Genomic DNA, 15,875 nt, shown 5'->3' with positions numbered 1-15,875 from the left:
TCAGGCTCCTGGGGGTGTGCTCCTTCTCTCGTTTTCTTGAGCTCTCTGCCTTCTGCATTAAGCTCCATCGCCTGGGGTTTCAACAAGGTTGGCTCTGCCACTAGGCCCCTCAGCAATGAATGACTGACCGCCTGCCACAGGTCCTCATCACAAAAGGAATTACAGAAGGAAAAAAAGCAGCCTAATACACTTTTCACTTGAAAATTCTGTGAGAATTCTGACCAAGAAAAAGTCCACAGTGTGCTCCCAACACCCAGTTGATGAGTTTTTTTAATTTCAGCTTGGTTTCCAGGGAGTGTAAATATCAGTTTTTGCCTAGTTACCACTGTGTCAAAATCGTCATTGCTCTTGATTTAATTTTATTATTTCATAGTCATAAAGAAGACAGTAATATAAATTATTTGTGTGGTTAAACATCTATTTTTATCTTTTTCTTCTTTGTCTGTAGGTAATAAAATGGGAAATTGTTAAACACACATCCATCTTCTGAGCAGTGCTATCCTAAGACTACGAGGAAAGCTTCAAAACAGGAGCCTGGAGGGCCGGGCGCGCTGGCTCAAGCCTGTAATCCCAGCACTTTGGGAGGCCGAGGCGGGTGGATCACAAGGTCAAGAGATCGAGACCATCCTGGTCAACATGGTGAAACCCAGTCTCTACTAAAAATACAAAAAAGTAGCTGGGCATTGTGGCGTGTGCCTGTAATCCCAGTTACTCAGGAGGCTGAGGCAGGAGAATTGCCTGAGCCCAGGAGGCGGAGGTTGCGGTGAGCCGAGATCGCGCCATTGCACTCCAGCCTGGGTAACAAGAGTGAAACTCCGTCTCAAAAAAAAAAAAAAAAAACAGGAGCTTGGTAAATTGCAAACCTTTCTCCTAACCCACGCTCCTCATCCCCAGACCCGGCTACTAAAGCAGCTGTTTGGGAACAGGGATAGAGGAGCTGGTTAGGAGCCATCCCAGCCATGCGTCTCTTCATGTCAGGTGTGTGAAATCCTACTCAGTCGTCAGGGGGCTCAGCCTCTGCTTGGGGCAAGTACTACTTCGGAAACCCCCTCACACATCCTGGCTTCTCCTCATACACAATATTTTCTTTTTTTGTACCTTGGCTGCAGTGAAAAAGAATTACTTTTAGTAAGCTACTTGTTGTTTACCAAAAGCAGCCTTTAAAAGCCCAGGCAAGAGATCTGTTAGGTAAACGTAGAAGTGGAAGACAGATGTGCCTCTCTCAATTAGGCACTGGGGCTCTTGCCGGTAGAGGGGTGAGTACGACAAACATCACGGGAATGATGAGTAATGGGCCCACATTCAAAGCCGCACGTGGGTTTTATTGGGCAAAGAAACTCATTGACTGTAAACCAAGAGTTTATCCAGCCTGACAGCCAGAAATGGACAAAAATGAACAGACCCAAGCCCCAGGGTACACGGAGGCACTCATCTCAGGCACAACAGTTCCACGGGAACCAAAATCAAAATAAATAATATATTAGGACAATTTTTAAAAGACAGGATCTAACAGGACCAGATTAGGGTAAGGCGAGTGAGGTAAGATGTACAAGTCCAGGGCTGGCTCCTGTGTTTATTTAAAATGTTGATATTTTGTTAATTATGAATCTTTTTGCAATAATTTTTATTTATTTGTTTGTGTGTGTGTGTGTGTGTGCCAGGCCATAGTGCAGTGGCATGATCTCAGCTCACTGCAACTTCTGCCTCCTGGGTTTAAGTAATTCTCCTGCCTCAGCCTCCTGAGTAGCTGGGACTACAGATGTGCGCCACCATACCCGGCTAATATTTTGTATTTTTAGTAGAGATGGGGTTTCACAACGTTGACGAGGATGGTCTTGATCTCTTGAACTCACGATCCACCCGCCTCAGCCTCCCAAAGTGCTGGGATTACAGGCATGAGCCACTGCACCTGGCAATTTTTATTTTTGAAAAGCATTGCATGAGAATAATATTTATCTTGAGTACTGAGTTGTTTGGTGCCTTCTCAAACTTTACGCCCACAGTGAATATCTCACTTGTCTTCAAGTCTCCGTGGACAGCCTTCCTCACTGTGTGGGGATAATAGGAAAGCAAACAAACAAACAAACAAACAAACAAACATCTTTCTGCCCTCAAGGAATTAATCCAGTGACTTTTCTTCCTTTGAAAAACAAAAATGTTTTAGTAGATTATTGAGAAGTACTGGTGATAATATAAATTAATAACCCATTTATGTCAGGACTTCTGCTTCTGGTAAGGATGGGCTAGGTGATTTTGAACACCCAAAAGGGCTATTTTGAAAGGGGACACAGAATAGCTGGATGCCAAAAAGATGTCCTAAAACAAAATGGCATAGCCCACGTGCTCCTAATAAGCTGGAGGTGGACTGAAGGATCAATCTAATAACATTTCTGGCTCTAAAAGACAAAAAACAAGTGAGGTGGCTTACACCTGTAATCCCAGCACTTTGGGAGGCCGAGGCGCGCAGATCACCTGAGGTCAGGAGTTTCAGACCAGCCTGACCAACATGGAGAAACCTCGTCTCTACTAAAAATACAAAAATAGCTGAGCGTGGTGGTGCACACCTGTAATCCCAGCTACTCAGGAGGCTGAGACAGGAGAATCACTTGAACCTGGGAGGCAGAGGTTGTGGTGAGCCAAGATTGTGCCATTGCACTCCAGCCTGGGCAAAAAGAGCAAAACTCTGTCTCAAAAAAAAAAAAAAAAAAAAAAAAAAAGACAAAGAAAAATTACAGATAAATGGAAGAACAGAAGAATAGTGCCTGCTGATGGCATCGGTGTACCCCAGGGTACCTCAGCACACACCTGGGAGGCCAGCAGGCTGGAGCAGGGGACTGTGAACCAAGGACAAAGTGAATATTGAACACATCTCAGCACATGGACAACCCTTGGGACTCAACTTTCTCACCCAGGTCCTTTGGCAATAAATGAATTCTACTTTTGACATGGATCTGTGCTAGGGAGCTTTGTATCATCTTGAAGAAGATGCAAATACAAAATTGTAAACACGAAAGTACTAGGACTCCCCGCAGGGCCCCCGTGAAGAGCATAGCAGATCCTTCCCTGGTCTTGAACTCTTGAAGTTATTTTTGTTATGTGACTTTGGACTCTTCACTTTACATTGCTAAGCCTCAAGCCTCAATCTCCTTGTTGTTTTTTTTTTTTTTTTTTTTTTTTTTTTTTTTTTTTTTTTTTTTTTTAGACAGAGTCTCACTCTATTGCCTAAGCAGAGTGCAATATCATGAACTCAGATCATCGCAACCTCCGCCTCCCAGGTTCAAGCAATTATCCTGCCTCAGCCTCCCTGGGATTACAAGCACCCAGTACCATGCTCAGTGATTTTTGTATTTTAGTAAAGATGGAATTTCACCATGTTAGCCAGGCTGGTCTTGAACTCCTGACCTTAGGTGATCCACCTCAGCCTCTGCTGGGATAATTGGCGTGAGCCACCACACCTGGCCTTAATCTCCTTACATGTAAAATGGGGGTGTCAGAACTGTATTCACTTCATAGAACTATTGTGAGGATTTATAGAGCAGTGAGTATAAGCTGAGCATGAAGTCTGGCCTGACATTTAGTGTTCAATAAATGTTATGCATCATTATTACTGAACAGAGGTGCGACATGCTGGAGTGACTGGTGCCCAGACTACTCCACGGTGTTAGAAGTCAGAAGGGTGGGGAACCATGGTGGGCACAGTGGCTGGGAGGGGCACAAGAGGGGCTTCTAAAGCGCTGTGGGTCATGTTTTTGTCTCCTGGCATGGTTTTGGCTACATAGGTGTGCTCAATTTATAACATTTCTTTGAGATGTACACTTATGATCTGTATATTAATATTCCTCTGTATATGTTATTCCTCAATACTATTATTTGTTTGTTTGTTTGTTTGTTTGTTTTCTGAGATGGAATCTTGCTCTGTTGCCCAGGCTGGACTCAGTGGTGCGATCTCAGCTCACTGCAACCTCCACCTCCCGAGTTCAAGCTATTCTCCTGCCTCAGCCTCCCAAGTAGCTGGGATTACAGATGCCTGTCACCACGCCTGTCTAATTTTTGTATTTTTTTTTAGTAGAGATGGGGTTTCACCATGTTGTCCGCCTGCCTCAGGCTCCCAAAGTATTGAGATTACAGGTATGAGCCATAGCGCCCAGCCATTGCAATTCATTTTTTAGGTGTCTGGCAGGGAGTCTTTCACCAGGGCAAGGAGGAGAAGGTAAATGGCAACTCACCAGGAGAAACAGAGGGCTGATGGCCACCCAGCAGATCCTCCAGAACCACCCTGGGCTGAAGCCGAGCATTTCCTTCACGTCCCTGCAGAACTGAGTGATGCCTGGAACCAGCCAAGGGGAAGAGAGGCAGAGACTGAGAGAGGACACGGGCTGTGCTGCTGTGCCCGTATTCTCCGGGAGAGGCAGAGCCACAGGATCAGCACTGGGAATGACAAGGGGAACAGGAACTGGAATTCCTAGCCAGGGCACACAGAGCAGCTCTGGAATTTCTCTCTAGGAGGAGCACAGCCACAGCGATCTGGTCCGAAAGTGGGACTGAGGGACTTGTCGCAAAACTGCATTTTTATAGCAAGCAAGACTCTTTCTACATAGGGAAGGAGGATGGATGGGCATCTGGGAGGAGGTTGACCCGCCCTTCTCGGTGCCACACTGCCTTTCTAAGAGCTGAGTTCGTAACTGATTTCAATGTTATTATAGAAAAGAAAGTTGAACTTGGTCTAGGAACGGTGAACCTGCCTGAAACTCACTTTGACCATTACACTGGAAACCTTCAAGGGAAAATTTTAACCCCAATATTGCCCATTCATATGCCAGATCAAGATCAAGGTTCTTCCATGTAAAGTAACTGGTGCAGAAGTGAGAACTGAAAACTCCCAAAGAAGTGTGAGCAATTGAGAAGGGAAAGGTGCCCTGTGGTTGCTTCCCCGAGAGGTCCCAGCAGTTCCTAGGGCAGATCTGTAGAGATTCACACACTTGAACTTGGTCCTCTGAATCGCCAGGGAGGTGGGAAGATTTCTTCTTTAAAAAAAAATCCAAGCCCATGTGCAACCCAAAATATGCCCCCACCTTCTTAATATGTGTAGCAAATACCATGCAAAAGTGGTTTATTTTTGTTTGTTTTCGGGTTTTTTGTTTGTTTTGAGACAGACTCTCACCCTGTTACCCAGGCTGGAGTGCAGTGGTGCGATCTTGGCCCACTTCAATCTCTGCCTCCGGTATTTAAGGCAATTCTCCTGCCTCAGCCTCCCGAGTAGCTGAAATTACACGCACGCACCACCATGCCCAGCTTTTTTTTTTTTTACTTTTTATTTTTTTGTATTTCTAGTAGAGACAAGGTTTCACCATGTTGGCCAAGCTGGTCTCAAACTCCTGACCTCAGGTGATCCACCTGCCTTACCTCCCAAAGTGTTGGGATTACAGGCGTGAGCCACCTCACCTGGCCAAGACTCTTTTACAGACCCATTGCCAGGATGTCACCTCTTGTAAACTGCCCCTCCCCGACTTCTCTGGTTAAATCAGCCCTTTGTGTTGTGCCAGCTGATGGTGACGAAGGGACACAGCTGGCTGAAGGAAGCATCTTACCGTAGAACCAAGACACAGCAACTGCTTCGATCAGCGCCACGGTGAGCACTGCGGGCCCCGTGGCGTACTCCTCCAGCAGCTTCACCACGTAGGCCCCTCCCTGGAGGGGAGAGCAGAGCCTGGGTGAGGGCCCTCCGAGGTGCTGCCCCCCCAACTACAGAGACCTGCAGGGGTTTCCTAACTTAGAATCATTCTGGAAAAATCCCACCTGGGACCGAACATGAGCACCCCAGAAACTGCCTCTTAGACTGGGCATGGTGGCTCACACCTGTAATCCCAGCACTTTGGGAGGCTGAGATGGGTGGATCACCTGAGGTCAGGTGAGTTGCTGACGCAGGAGAATTGCTTGAACCTGGGAGGTGGAGGTTGCAGTGAGCCGAGATCTCAGCACTGCACTCCAGCCTAGGGACAGAGTGAGACTCCATCTCAAAAAAAAAAAAAACAGAAAGAAAGAAAAGAAAAAAAGAAACTGCCTCTTGGACAGGCCTTCGCAGTGTGGGCAGGTTTTACCCACTCAGACACCTCTTCCCATCCTATGTAGTTGATTCTTCTTGTTTCCTCTCTTTGTCAAATTTTAAGAGACAAACTCCAAAGGACCATGGGATCTATTTTAAACTTTCTTCAACTTATTGAACACTTGCTGTGGACATGACCCTGAGGAATCCCTGCCTCTAAAGACTGAATCCAGAGGGGCCCAGGATACCAGACACATTGAGGGCCTTGGTCACAGCTTTGTTTTCTGAAATCTAGTTGTGTCTACTGTGAAATGCTGAGAGCCCCTGGATGTTATGCACAGAGTCTACAAATAGATGTGCCAGAAACAACTTTTCTTCTCCTGGACGACAATTTTTTTTTTTTTTTTTTTTTTGAGATGGAGTCTCACTTTGTCACCCAGGCTGGAGTGCAGTGGCACAATCTCAGCTCACTGCAACCTCCACCTCTTGGGTTCAAGTGATTCTCCTGCCTCAGCCTCACAAATAGCTGGGACTACAGGCACCTGCCACCATGCCCGGCTAATTTTTTTATTTTTAGTAGAAACAGGGTTTCACCATGCTGGCCAGGCTGATCTTGAACTCCTGATCTCAAACGACCCACTCTCCTCGGCCTCTCAAAGTTCTGGGATTACAGGGGTTGAGCCCGGCCGATGGCAAACTTTTAAATGTAACAACCCTCCCCTCTGTTGGTCCCAAATCCAGGGCACTGTGTGGGATGGAAGGAGAGGAACAGCTTCCTGTAGAGTTCTGTTGCCCTAGAGGAGGCCAACTCAAAACTGAGGGGCATGGCACTCACAAACGTCAGGGTGACCAGGGATCCAAAGAAGCAGGTGATGACCACGGCGAGCACAAACTGCTCCCGGCGCTTGGCCCAGATGTGTGGGAACTCATCCAGCACAGCTGTGATCACCCCCTCCAAGCCTGCGAACTGAGAGGTACCGGCAAGCAGTCACGGTGGAGGCTTCGGGACAAGGCCGTGGCCTTCAGGACCGTGAACGGGAGGGAGGGGTAAGGTTGCTGAGTGACCGGTCAAGCCGATCATCACCAGTTTCCCGACTCACTGGCCCACGAAAGCACCGCAAAGAGTAGTTCCCTGTTTGACGCTGTCATTTAAAGCCCATCACGAAGGACAGCCAGGAACGAAAACAGAGCATGTGGACAGAACTTTGATATGTGAGGTCTCTTGGGGAGACTTTGTTTGCACCAGAAAAGCCAACTCAAAGCTAAGACTCACTCCACTAGTGCCAGGGCCTGAACTGAACGCTCGGCAAGGCAGAGACCCAGGAGAGACCTCGCCCTGGCCTGTAGGCGCCGTAATCAGGCCAAGGGGCAGTGCTCAGTGACAGTTCACATGTGTGAGCCTTGGGCCTGCGCCAGGTACTTGACCCACATTATCCCAGTAATGACTCAAATGTACTAATGGTAAGTGCCGAGGAGGAAGCCGGGGGTCTGGAGCAACAGGAGAGAGCAGCCAGCGCTGCCTGGGATGGCCAGGATGGGAGGGAATTGAGTGCAGCTGTGTCCTCCTCTCATCCTCCAGAGCCCGTGTCCCCTTCCCATTTACTTACTGTGCTGTCCAAGCCCAGCGTGATCAGCATCAGAAAGAAGATGATGGCAAAGAAAGTGGACGCTGGCATGTTGGCTATCGCTTCTGCATAGGTGATGAAGAGGAGGCTGGGACCTGAGACAGAGGAGAGACAGGAGGCGGGGGTGACAAGACCTGTCCTACAAGGACATCACAGAGGAAACTCAGCCACAACAGTGGTTACAGTTCTCATCACAAGCCCTGACTCATGAATCAGGTTCCAATTTTTTTTTTTAAGACCACGTTGGCCAGGCTGGTCTCGAACTCCTGACCTTAAGCAATCCACCCGCCTTGGCCTCCCAAAGTGCTGGGATTACAGGCGTGAGCCACTGCACCCGGCCATGAATCAGGTTCTGACACACACCAAGCGCTTCCTCACACTCTATTCCGTCTGACCTGGCCACCCCAGTCCCTGGGAGGCAGGAAGGGTGGAGCCTCCATCTTGAAGACTGTGTGCCCTCCGTTAACACAGGGGTGGCAGTAACAGACCCAAGACCCAAGGACTGGCAAAGCTGCACACAAGAATCAGTTTCCACGCTATCACAATGCCATGGGGTTTTTCAGGGCCAGGACTGAGATTTCTGAAGTCCATGGCAATTATCCCCTCTGATGTCTTTAGCTCCAGAACAGTAGGAAATGTTCAGCTGATTTTTGTAGAGTCATGGAGGCCTTGGAATAAAGACCTTTTTCCATTTTAAAGTCCCTTTTGATAGTGTGAGGGACGTGTCTTCAGCCTCTCATGGGCTAGCTAGGGGTGCCCCCGTTTCGGGTATGGGGTTGGTCAAAGCACCGAATCGGCCAAAGATACAAGTGTGTTAGCAAGAAGGCCCGGAACCTCTTCCACTGGATGCCATCATCTGTGTTTTCAACCTCTGTCGCTTGCCTTTTCCATGAGAGCTGCTCAGTAAAATACAGTGGTCACATTGGCTAGATTTTCTTTTTCTACAAGAGGCAGTTCTAAGGATAAATGGTGATTTGCTTACTAGACTTTGATCCAGCGTAAGACTATCACAGAAAGCAACCCCACGGCTGTAAAGCCATCGGCAGAGTCATAATTTCAAGTCCATAGGTTTTGAAGGCCCCAGTGCTGGGTGCCAAGGGAGGGGTCCTGTCCTTGCACAGCTTGAACACATGGAAAAATCTCCAAGGCATTGGGCTTCTCTCAAATCTTTGAATAAAAAAAGTTCTTATTTTGGAGACAAGGTCTTGCTCTGCCACCCAGGCTGAAGTACAGGGGTGTGATCACGGCTCGCTGCAGGCTTGACCTCCCAGGCTCAAGCAGGCCTCCTACCTCAGCCTCCTGAGTAGCTGGGACTACAGGTGTGCACTACCACGCCCAGCGAATTTATTTTTTATAGAGGCAGGGTCTCACTATGTTGCCCAGGCTGGTCTTCAACTCCACCACACCTAGCGTTCTTTGGAAAATTTCAGGAACATTTAGAAATAAATCAAAAGTTAGATATTTATAAAGATTCAAAGCAAAGCATCTCAGTAGGAGCAAGGGACCTGCACAGAACCTGAGGTCTTACCTGCGTCTTTGGCCACCTCAGACACATCTTCATTCCTCATCTCAGCCATGTAGCCGAGCACCGTGAAGATGACAAATCCCGAAACGAAGCTCGTCATGCAGTTCACCACGCTGGTCACCAGTGCATCTCTGCAGTGAAAACCCAAGGGGCCTCCTGAGACAGTTCCAAGATTGGGGGTCTAAGGAGCATCTGTCTGTGTGTCTGTCCTGCCTGAGACAGGCTGGCCACAGCAAGGACAAGCAGGCTGAACTTAAGGGACCTCAGGCTTGTCCTGGAGTCCCCTCCCCTTGTCTCAGAACCCAACTGCCGACGCCCGAAGCTCCAGCTGCCATGACCACCACACATGGTGCAGGAAGAGCAGTGGGGGCGCTCTCAGAGGCCATCTGCAGTAAACGAGCACAGCACCGGCCACTCCATTTCAAACCAGCCTTGTGTCCGAGCAGGGCCCGGGTTAGAGTGGAGCCAGGACAGGCCCTGGGCCTCCCATTTGTGAGATCCTCAGATTTAGACTTTGACATTATCTTCACATGAAGTCACAAGACTGCCAGCCACCGAGATATCCTTACACTTCTTTTTGTGAGATGGAGTCTTGCTCTGTGGCCGGGCCAGAGTGCAGTGGCTCCATCTCTGCTCACTGTGACCTCCGCCTCCCACGTTCAGGTGATTCTTCTGCCTCAGCCTCCAGAGTAGCTGGGATTACAGGTGCCTGCCACCACACCTGGCTAATTTTCGTTTTTGTAGTAGAGACCGGGTTTCCCCATGTTGGCCAGGTTGGTCTCAAAATCCCACCCTCACACTTTTAAAAGACAACCTTATCATACAACTTCAGGGTGGTATCCCAGTGCAAGGCCACATTACTTAGTGTACATGTGAATTTCCCTCCTATGTTTAAAAAAAAATCAATTCAGTAATTATCTTATGCACAGCACAGGGAGATTGCTGGATGCTGTCATCTGTGATTGAGCGGAATTAAATCTATTTTTTTTTAATAGAAAAAAATTTTTTACTTTTTTTTTTTTTTTAAGATTGGGTTTCACCATCATGGCCAGGCTGGTCTTAAAACTCCTGACCTCAGGTGATCCACCCACCACAGCCTCCCAAAGTGCTAGGATTACAGGCGTGAGCCACCACACCCGGCCGGGAATTAAGTCTAAAGATGATGGGTGATATTTATTTTTGAGACAGGGTCTCCCTCTGTTGCACAGGCTGAAGTGCAGTGGCATGAACACAACTCACTGCAGCCTTAACCTCCTGGGCTCAAGCAATCTTCCTGCTTCAGCCTCCTGAAGAGCTGGGACCATAGGCATGCACCACCACACTCGGCTAATTTTTTAATATTTTGTAGACAACGGGTCTTGTCATGTTGCCCAGGCTGGGCTCAAACTCTTGGGCTCAAGTGATCCTCCTGTCTCAGCCTCCCAAAGGGCTAGGATTATAGGTGTGAGCCACCATACCCAGCCCAGTGGGTGATGTTTAAACTATAATTAGTGTAACACTCCCTGTTTTGTTAACATTTCTGAAGTAGGATTTTGTTGAAAAAATTATGGCATTTTGTGCTAGTCAAAATAATACAATCGTCATACTTTTTATTTATACATAATACGAATAAACAATCACATTACAATTTTTGTTGTTAAACACATGAACTAATTAAACCTAGCTACAAATTGTATGTTGCAACTTTTTGTAAACTTGCTTTGTAATTTCTCCTTTCCTTCCTTCCTTCTTCCTCCCTCCCTCCCTCCCTCCTTTCTTTCTTCTTTCTTCCTTCCTTTCTTCCTTCCTCTTTCTATTTTTTTGAGACGGAGCCTTGCTCTGTTGCTCAGGCTGGAGTACAGTGGTTCAAGCGACCCTTGTGCCTCAGCCTCCCAAGGGGCTGGGATTACAGGTGTGCACCACCACGCCTGGCTAGTCTTTCTATTCTTAGTAGAAATGGGGTTTTGCGGCCGGGCGTGGTGGCTCAAGCCTGTAATCCCAGCACTTTGGGAGGCCGAGGCGGGTGGATCACGAGGTCGAGAGATCGAGACCATCCTGGTCAACATGGTGAAACCCAGTCTCTACTAAAAATACAAAAATTAGCTGGGCATGGTGGCGTGTGCCTGTATTCCCAGCTACTCAGGAGGCTGAGGCAGGAGAATTGCCTGAGCCCAGGAGGCGGAGGTTGCGGTGAGCCGAGATCGTGCCATTGCACTCCAGCCTGGGTAACAAGAGTGAAACTCCATCTCAAAAAAAAAAAAAAAAAAAAAAAAAAGAAATGGGGTTTTGCCATGTTGGCCAGGTTGGTCTGGAACTCCTGACCTCAGGTGATCCGCCCGCCTCAGCCTCTCAAAATGCTGGGATTACAGGCGTGAGCCACCATGTCCAGCCTCTTATTATTTTTATATACAGGAGCTCTGACAAAACCAAAGGGCCTGGGGCCCCTCTCAACCTCTGAGTGACCCGGGTGAAGCCACAGCCTCAGTAAGTGCTCTGGCCATGGCTGAACTGGTCAGGGGCCTGCAGCATCCCTGAGGGGCGATGGCATCAAGGCCTAAGCCTGGCCAGATTTGAGGCCATTGGTCCCATCATCTTCCTCCACACTAGCTGACTGTCACTCACCCCACTTTGAAGCTTGGGGACCCCCGATACTCACTGGTAGCAGTTGTTGTTGAATTTGTTGTAGCTAGCGAAAGCCAGAAGGACCCCAAAGCCCGGACCAAGAGAGAAGAAGATCTGAGCGGCCGCATCTATCCACACCTGGAACACAGCAGGGGGAAGGGCAGGGGGTGGCGGGGACGCAGGCTGACCCTGGGCACCAGCAGGCTCGCCTCTCCTGCCTCCATGTGGCCAAGTGCAGAGGCAGAAAGCCAACTTTTAAGGCTCATTCCAGGCATAGCCATAAATCAAGTGCAAACAAATGTGATTTCTCTCCTATCATTTAGGCATAAACCCACCCAGTGGCCTCAACTGTACTTTAATGCTTGTATTTCTGAGTTAAAGTATCATTGCAGACTTGCACACTGAAACCAAATTGCAGTTGTCCCCTTCTGTCTTATTTGGAGGAGGACCAGCTTCATTTAGTAAAATGACAGACAGGTGCACACATTTCCCTCAGTGTCTTACCCCGGTCTCCAGGAGCTTCTGCCAGTTAGGTTTCAAGTAGAAGAGAACACCCCTCCAGGCTCCAGGGAGGGTGGCACCTCTCACCAGCAGGACAGAAAGGATGATATAAGGGAAGGTGGCTGTCACCCACACCACCTGTAAGGAAGTAGGGTGAAAGCCTGTGTTATCACCTGCTGTTCTAGGGAAGGGAGAGGAAGCGGGGGAGCTGGGTGGATGTCCGTGTCTTTTATTCTTGAAGACTTTGAGAAAGGAGGGTGAGGGGTATGGCAGAAAGCTCACAGCCCTTGGAATCACATAGACAGGGATCGGATTCCGCTTGGCCAGTAGAACCACCTCTGAGCCCACTATCCATCTGCAAGGCTGTGGGAGTATCTCGAGCTGGCCAGCGTATAAAAAGCACTGATCATGGTCCATGATGGGTTTCCAGTAAATTATTGCCACGATTATTAATTGTGATACTATCAGTGGGTTAAAGGAATTTGGGGGAAAAAATCATGTAATGATTCTTGGCATTGGCCCATTTATAGAAAATTTTCTTTCTTCTTTTCCTTTTTTTTTTTTTTTGTGAGACAAAATCTCACTCTGTTGCCCAGGAGTGTAATGGTGCATGCCATCTTGGCGCACCGAAACCTCCACCTCCTGGATTCAAGTGATTCTCTTGCCTCAGCCTCCTGAGTAGCTGGGATTACAGGCACCTGCCACCACACCTGGCTGGTTTTTTTTTGTTTTTTTTTTTTAGGTAGAGACCAGATTTCGCCGTGTTGGCCAGGTTGGTCGTGAACTCCTGGCCTCAAGTGATCCACCCACCTCAGCTTCCCAAAGTGCTGGGATTAGAGGCATGAGCCACCATGTCTCATCCACTTATAGAATTTTCTTTTTTTCTTTTTCTTTTTTTTTTTTTAGGTGGAGTTTCGCTCTTGTTACCCAGGCTGGAGTGCAATGGCGCGATCTCGGCTCACCGCAACCTCCACCTCCTGGGTTCAGGCAATTCTCCTGCCTCAGCCTCCTGAGCAGCTGGGATCACAGGCACGTGCCACCATGCCCAGCTAATTTTTTGTATTTTTAGTAGAGACGGGGTTTCACCTTGTTGACCAGGATGGTCTCAATCTCTTGACTTCGTGATCCACCCGCCTCGGCCTCCCAAAGTGCTGGGATTACAGGCTTGAGCCACCGCGCCCGGCCCACTTACAGAATTTTCTAATAAGTGTGGTGAAGAGAGGGAGGGTGCATCAGGAATGTGTTTGGTGTGGAAGGAAACAATGGCTATCCCCTGAGCAGGAGCCATCCAGGCTACTGGGTTCTGAGTTTGAGAGCCTGTGGGCCCCGGTGCAGGCCTGGATCAGCCGCCAGAGCCCTCCTCACCTTGCCGGAGGTCTTGACGCCTTTCCAGATGCTGAAGTAGATAACGGTGAAGATCAGCATGATGCAGAGGGCCAGCTGCCAGCTGATGCCTCCCAGATCCTGGAGCCCCTTAGACCGGTGGATCTGCAGAACGTGGCGCCTGGGGTGAAAGAGGAAGAAAGCTCCTGAGGGCTCTGGAGAGTGACCTGGGCACACATCTGTGCTGCTCCTTTGAGGGTGCCCAGGACAAATGGACACTGTGCTGCCTGAGGCCCAGGATGAGCTGGGATTGGCCCTGCCTGTCCTGAAGGACCACACAGCACATTCAGCCAACACCCTGGGAAGAGTGTTCAACCCAAAGGCAGACTTCCTTGACTCTCCCTTGCTGGCTGGGACCTGAACTCCTTGGACCAACGTGACTAGCTTCTGGGAACCTGAGGGATGTGTCAGTGTGGGGAGTGGGCTCCCTTCCCTTCCCTGAAGTAGGTCTCTCTTTGGGCTGCCATTGCCTAGAATTCCAGCATTAAAGAAAACGACCTTCCCCAGCATCTTCTTCCAAAGGTAGACCCCACTTATGAAGTCAACACATTACAGCATTTGAATAGTTTTGAACTATCAAAGCAGTAGGATGCTTTGTCTCCAAGACATCTGGCTGAGTGGGGGAGCCTGGAAGCAGGGTAGCTGCCGGGGAGTGATTCTGGAATGTGAAGGGAGGCACTGGCATGGGCACTTTGGAGCAAGCTCGCTTGGCGCTTGAGAAAGTTTGGGGAGGCACAGCAGGGCCAGCCCGTGGGGCAGTTGAAGTAGTTTCCCAACTCCAAATTCTGCTACTCCCACCCCCGGATAACTTCATCTCTCAGAAATCTGTGCTTGGCCCTGGCCTTCCTCCTAAGAAGCCAAACCCCAGGGGTGTGGCCTGCCCCTAACAGGCCAACCCCTCACTTACATGCACTTACGTGTAAAATTCTTCAGCAGGGGACGTGGAATGGAGGGTCCAGGTGATGTTGTCCTCAGAGAAGTAGTTGGTACAGTTGCCAGTGTTCCAGGAGTTCTTGCAGCTGGTCCAGGGCAGCTGGTCCGTGAAGGAGGAGATGAGGTAGTAGAGTGCCCAGGCCATGATGGTGTTGTAGTAGGAGGCGATGTAGAAGGCAATGATGCAGATGGCATAGCCAATCCCTGGGCAGGGTGAGACGGGAGAGAGAGGCCGGGCTTAAGGGTGGCCCAGCAACAGAAGGCTGACCCGGCACCCGAGAGGCCCACAGCTCAGCAGAGAGGGACAGGGCGGTGCTGCCCTCCATTCCGTTCCAAGGACTCCAGGCCACAGCGGGGAAAGTGGCCTGCAGGGAGTCACTCGTATGTATTAGCAAGGTAACATGTTTTAGAAAATGTGTACATGTCCTGTGAATGCTTTAAAATGTTTACATTTGTTTACTTCTAATTGCCATTGATTCTGTTTCTCTTTAGCAATTGCATGCCACTTACGCAGTCAGAACTTTTATTGCTCAAGCCGGGGATGCCTCAGGCCTGACTGATTCCAGGAGAAGGTTCCCAGCTCCCACCCACTGATGGAAATCGCTTCCCCGGAGGCTCCACTCACCCACCCCACAGAACCCTTCAGTTACCTTTGAAAATCGGGCAGATTTTCCTCCATATGGAAATGCATCCGTTTCGGTGGTACTGTCCCAGTGCGAGCTCCATGTAAAAGAGTGGGATTCCCCCAAAGACGGCCATGATGGTGTAGGGGAGGAGGAATGCCCCTGAGGCAGATGAAAGACAATTTCACTCCCTGCCCACATCTGTCCTAGGATAGCCCAACCGATCTGTGACCCCGAGAATCACAGTCGGCATGATTTGAGTGTCCCAGAGCCACCGGCCTTACGCTGTGTTCCCCTGGTCTTAGTGCTTTGCCAGAAGCAGTTGTAGGGGGAGCACCATGACTAAAACGAAGTTTCAGAGGAGGCCAAGAGAGCAATTGGGAAGAAAGCCAGGTTTGGGAGTCAACAGACAGGCAGGACGGCATCCACTCTGACTGCCTGGAGAACCCTGGGCCGCTCCCCCTCTCTGAGCCCCAATTTCCTCCCTATAAAAGAACGCAGTTGAGGAGAGCTGAGTTTCCCAAATGTAGCCACGCCTCATAACCACTTAGATACCTGGGTCTACCTCAGACCTCCTGAAGCCGAATCTCCAAGCGTGGATACGACACAAAAATTGTGTTCAAGCTCTGTAGGTGATTCTG

At 49.2% G+C, this 15,875-nt stretch overlaps 1 protein-coding gene across 2 annotated transcripts in view; it reads right to left on the bottom strand.

Moving 5' to 3' along the window:
• Window positions 1-15,875, bottom strand: part of SLC6A4 (solute carrier family 6 member 4) — a 46,684-nt gene that overhangs the window by 12,533 nt on the left and 18,276 nt on the right. For both annotated transcript variants that reach the window (XM_010342090.3, XM_074388422.1), the window contains exons 3-12: window positions 15,262-15,396; window positions 14,596-14,815; window positions 13,661-13,799; window positions 12,299-12,433; window positions 11,829-11,932; window positions 9,197-9,324; window positions 7,651-7,763; window positions 6,879-7,010; window positions 5,589-5,688; window positions 4,227-4,327 (exon numbers count right to left, since the gene is read on the bottom strand). In XM_010342090.3, the coding sequence (XP_010340392.1) occupies window positions 4,227-4,327; window positions 5,589-5,688; window positions 6,879-7,010; window positions 7,651-7,763; window positions 9,197-9,324; window positions 11,829-11,932; window positions 12,299-12,433; window positions 13,661-13,799; window positions 14,596-14,815; window positions 15,262-15,396 (1,307 nt within the window). The remainder of the gene's footprint in view (window positions 1-4,226; window positions 4,328-5,588; window positions 5,689-6,878; window positions 7,011-7,650; window positions 7,764-9,196; window positions 9,325-11,828; window positions 11,933-12,298; window positions 12,434-13,660; window positions 13,800-14,595; window positions 14,816-15,261; window positions 15,397-15,875) is intronic.

This window comes from Saimiri boliviensis, chromosome 17, assembly GCF_048565385.1.
Source record: "Saimiri boliviensis isolate mSaiBol1 chromosome 17, mSaiBol1.pri, whole genome shotgun sequence".
Lineage (NCBI taxonomy): Eukaryota > Metazoa > Chordata > Mammalia > Primates > Cebidae > Saimiri > Saimiri boliviensis.
The sequence above is the reverse complement of the archived record's forward strand: the minus strand, read 5'-3'. Positions and strand labels throughout refer to the sequence as shown.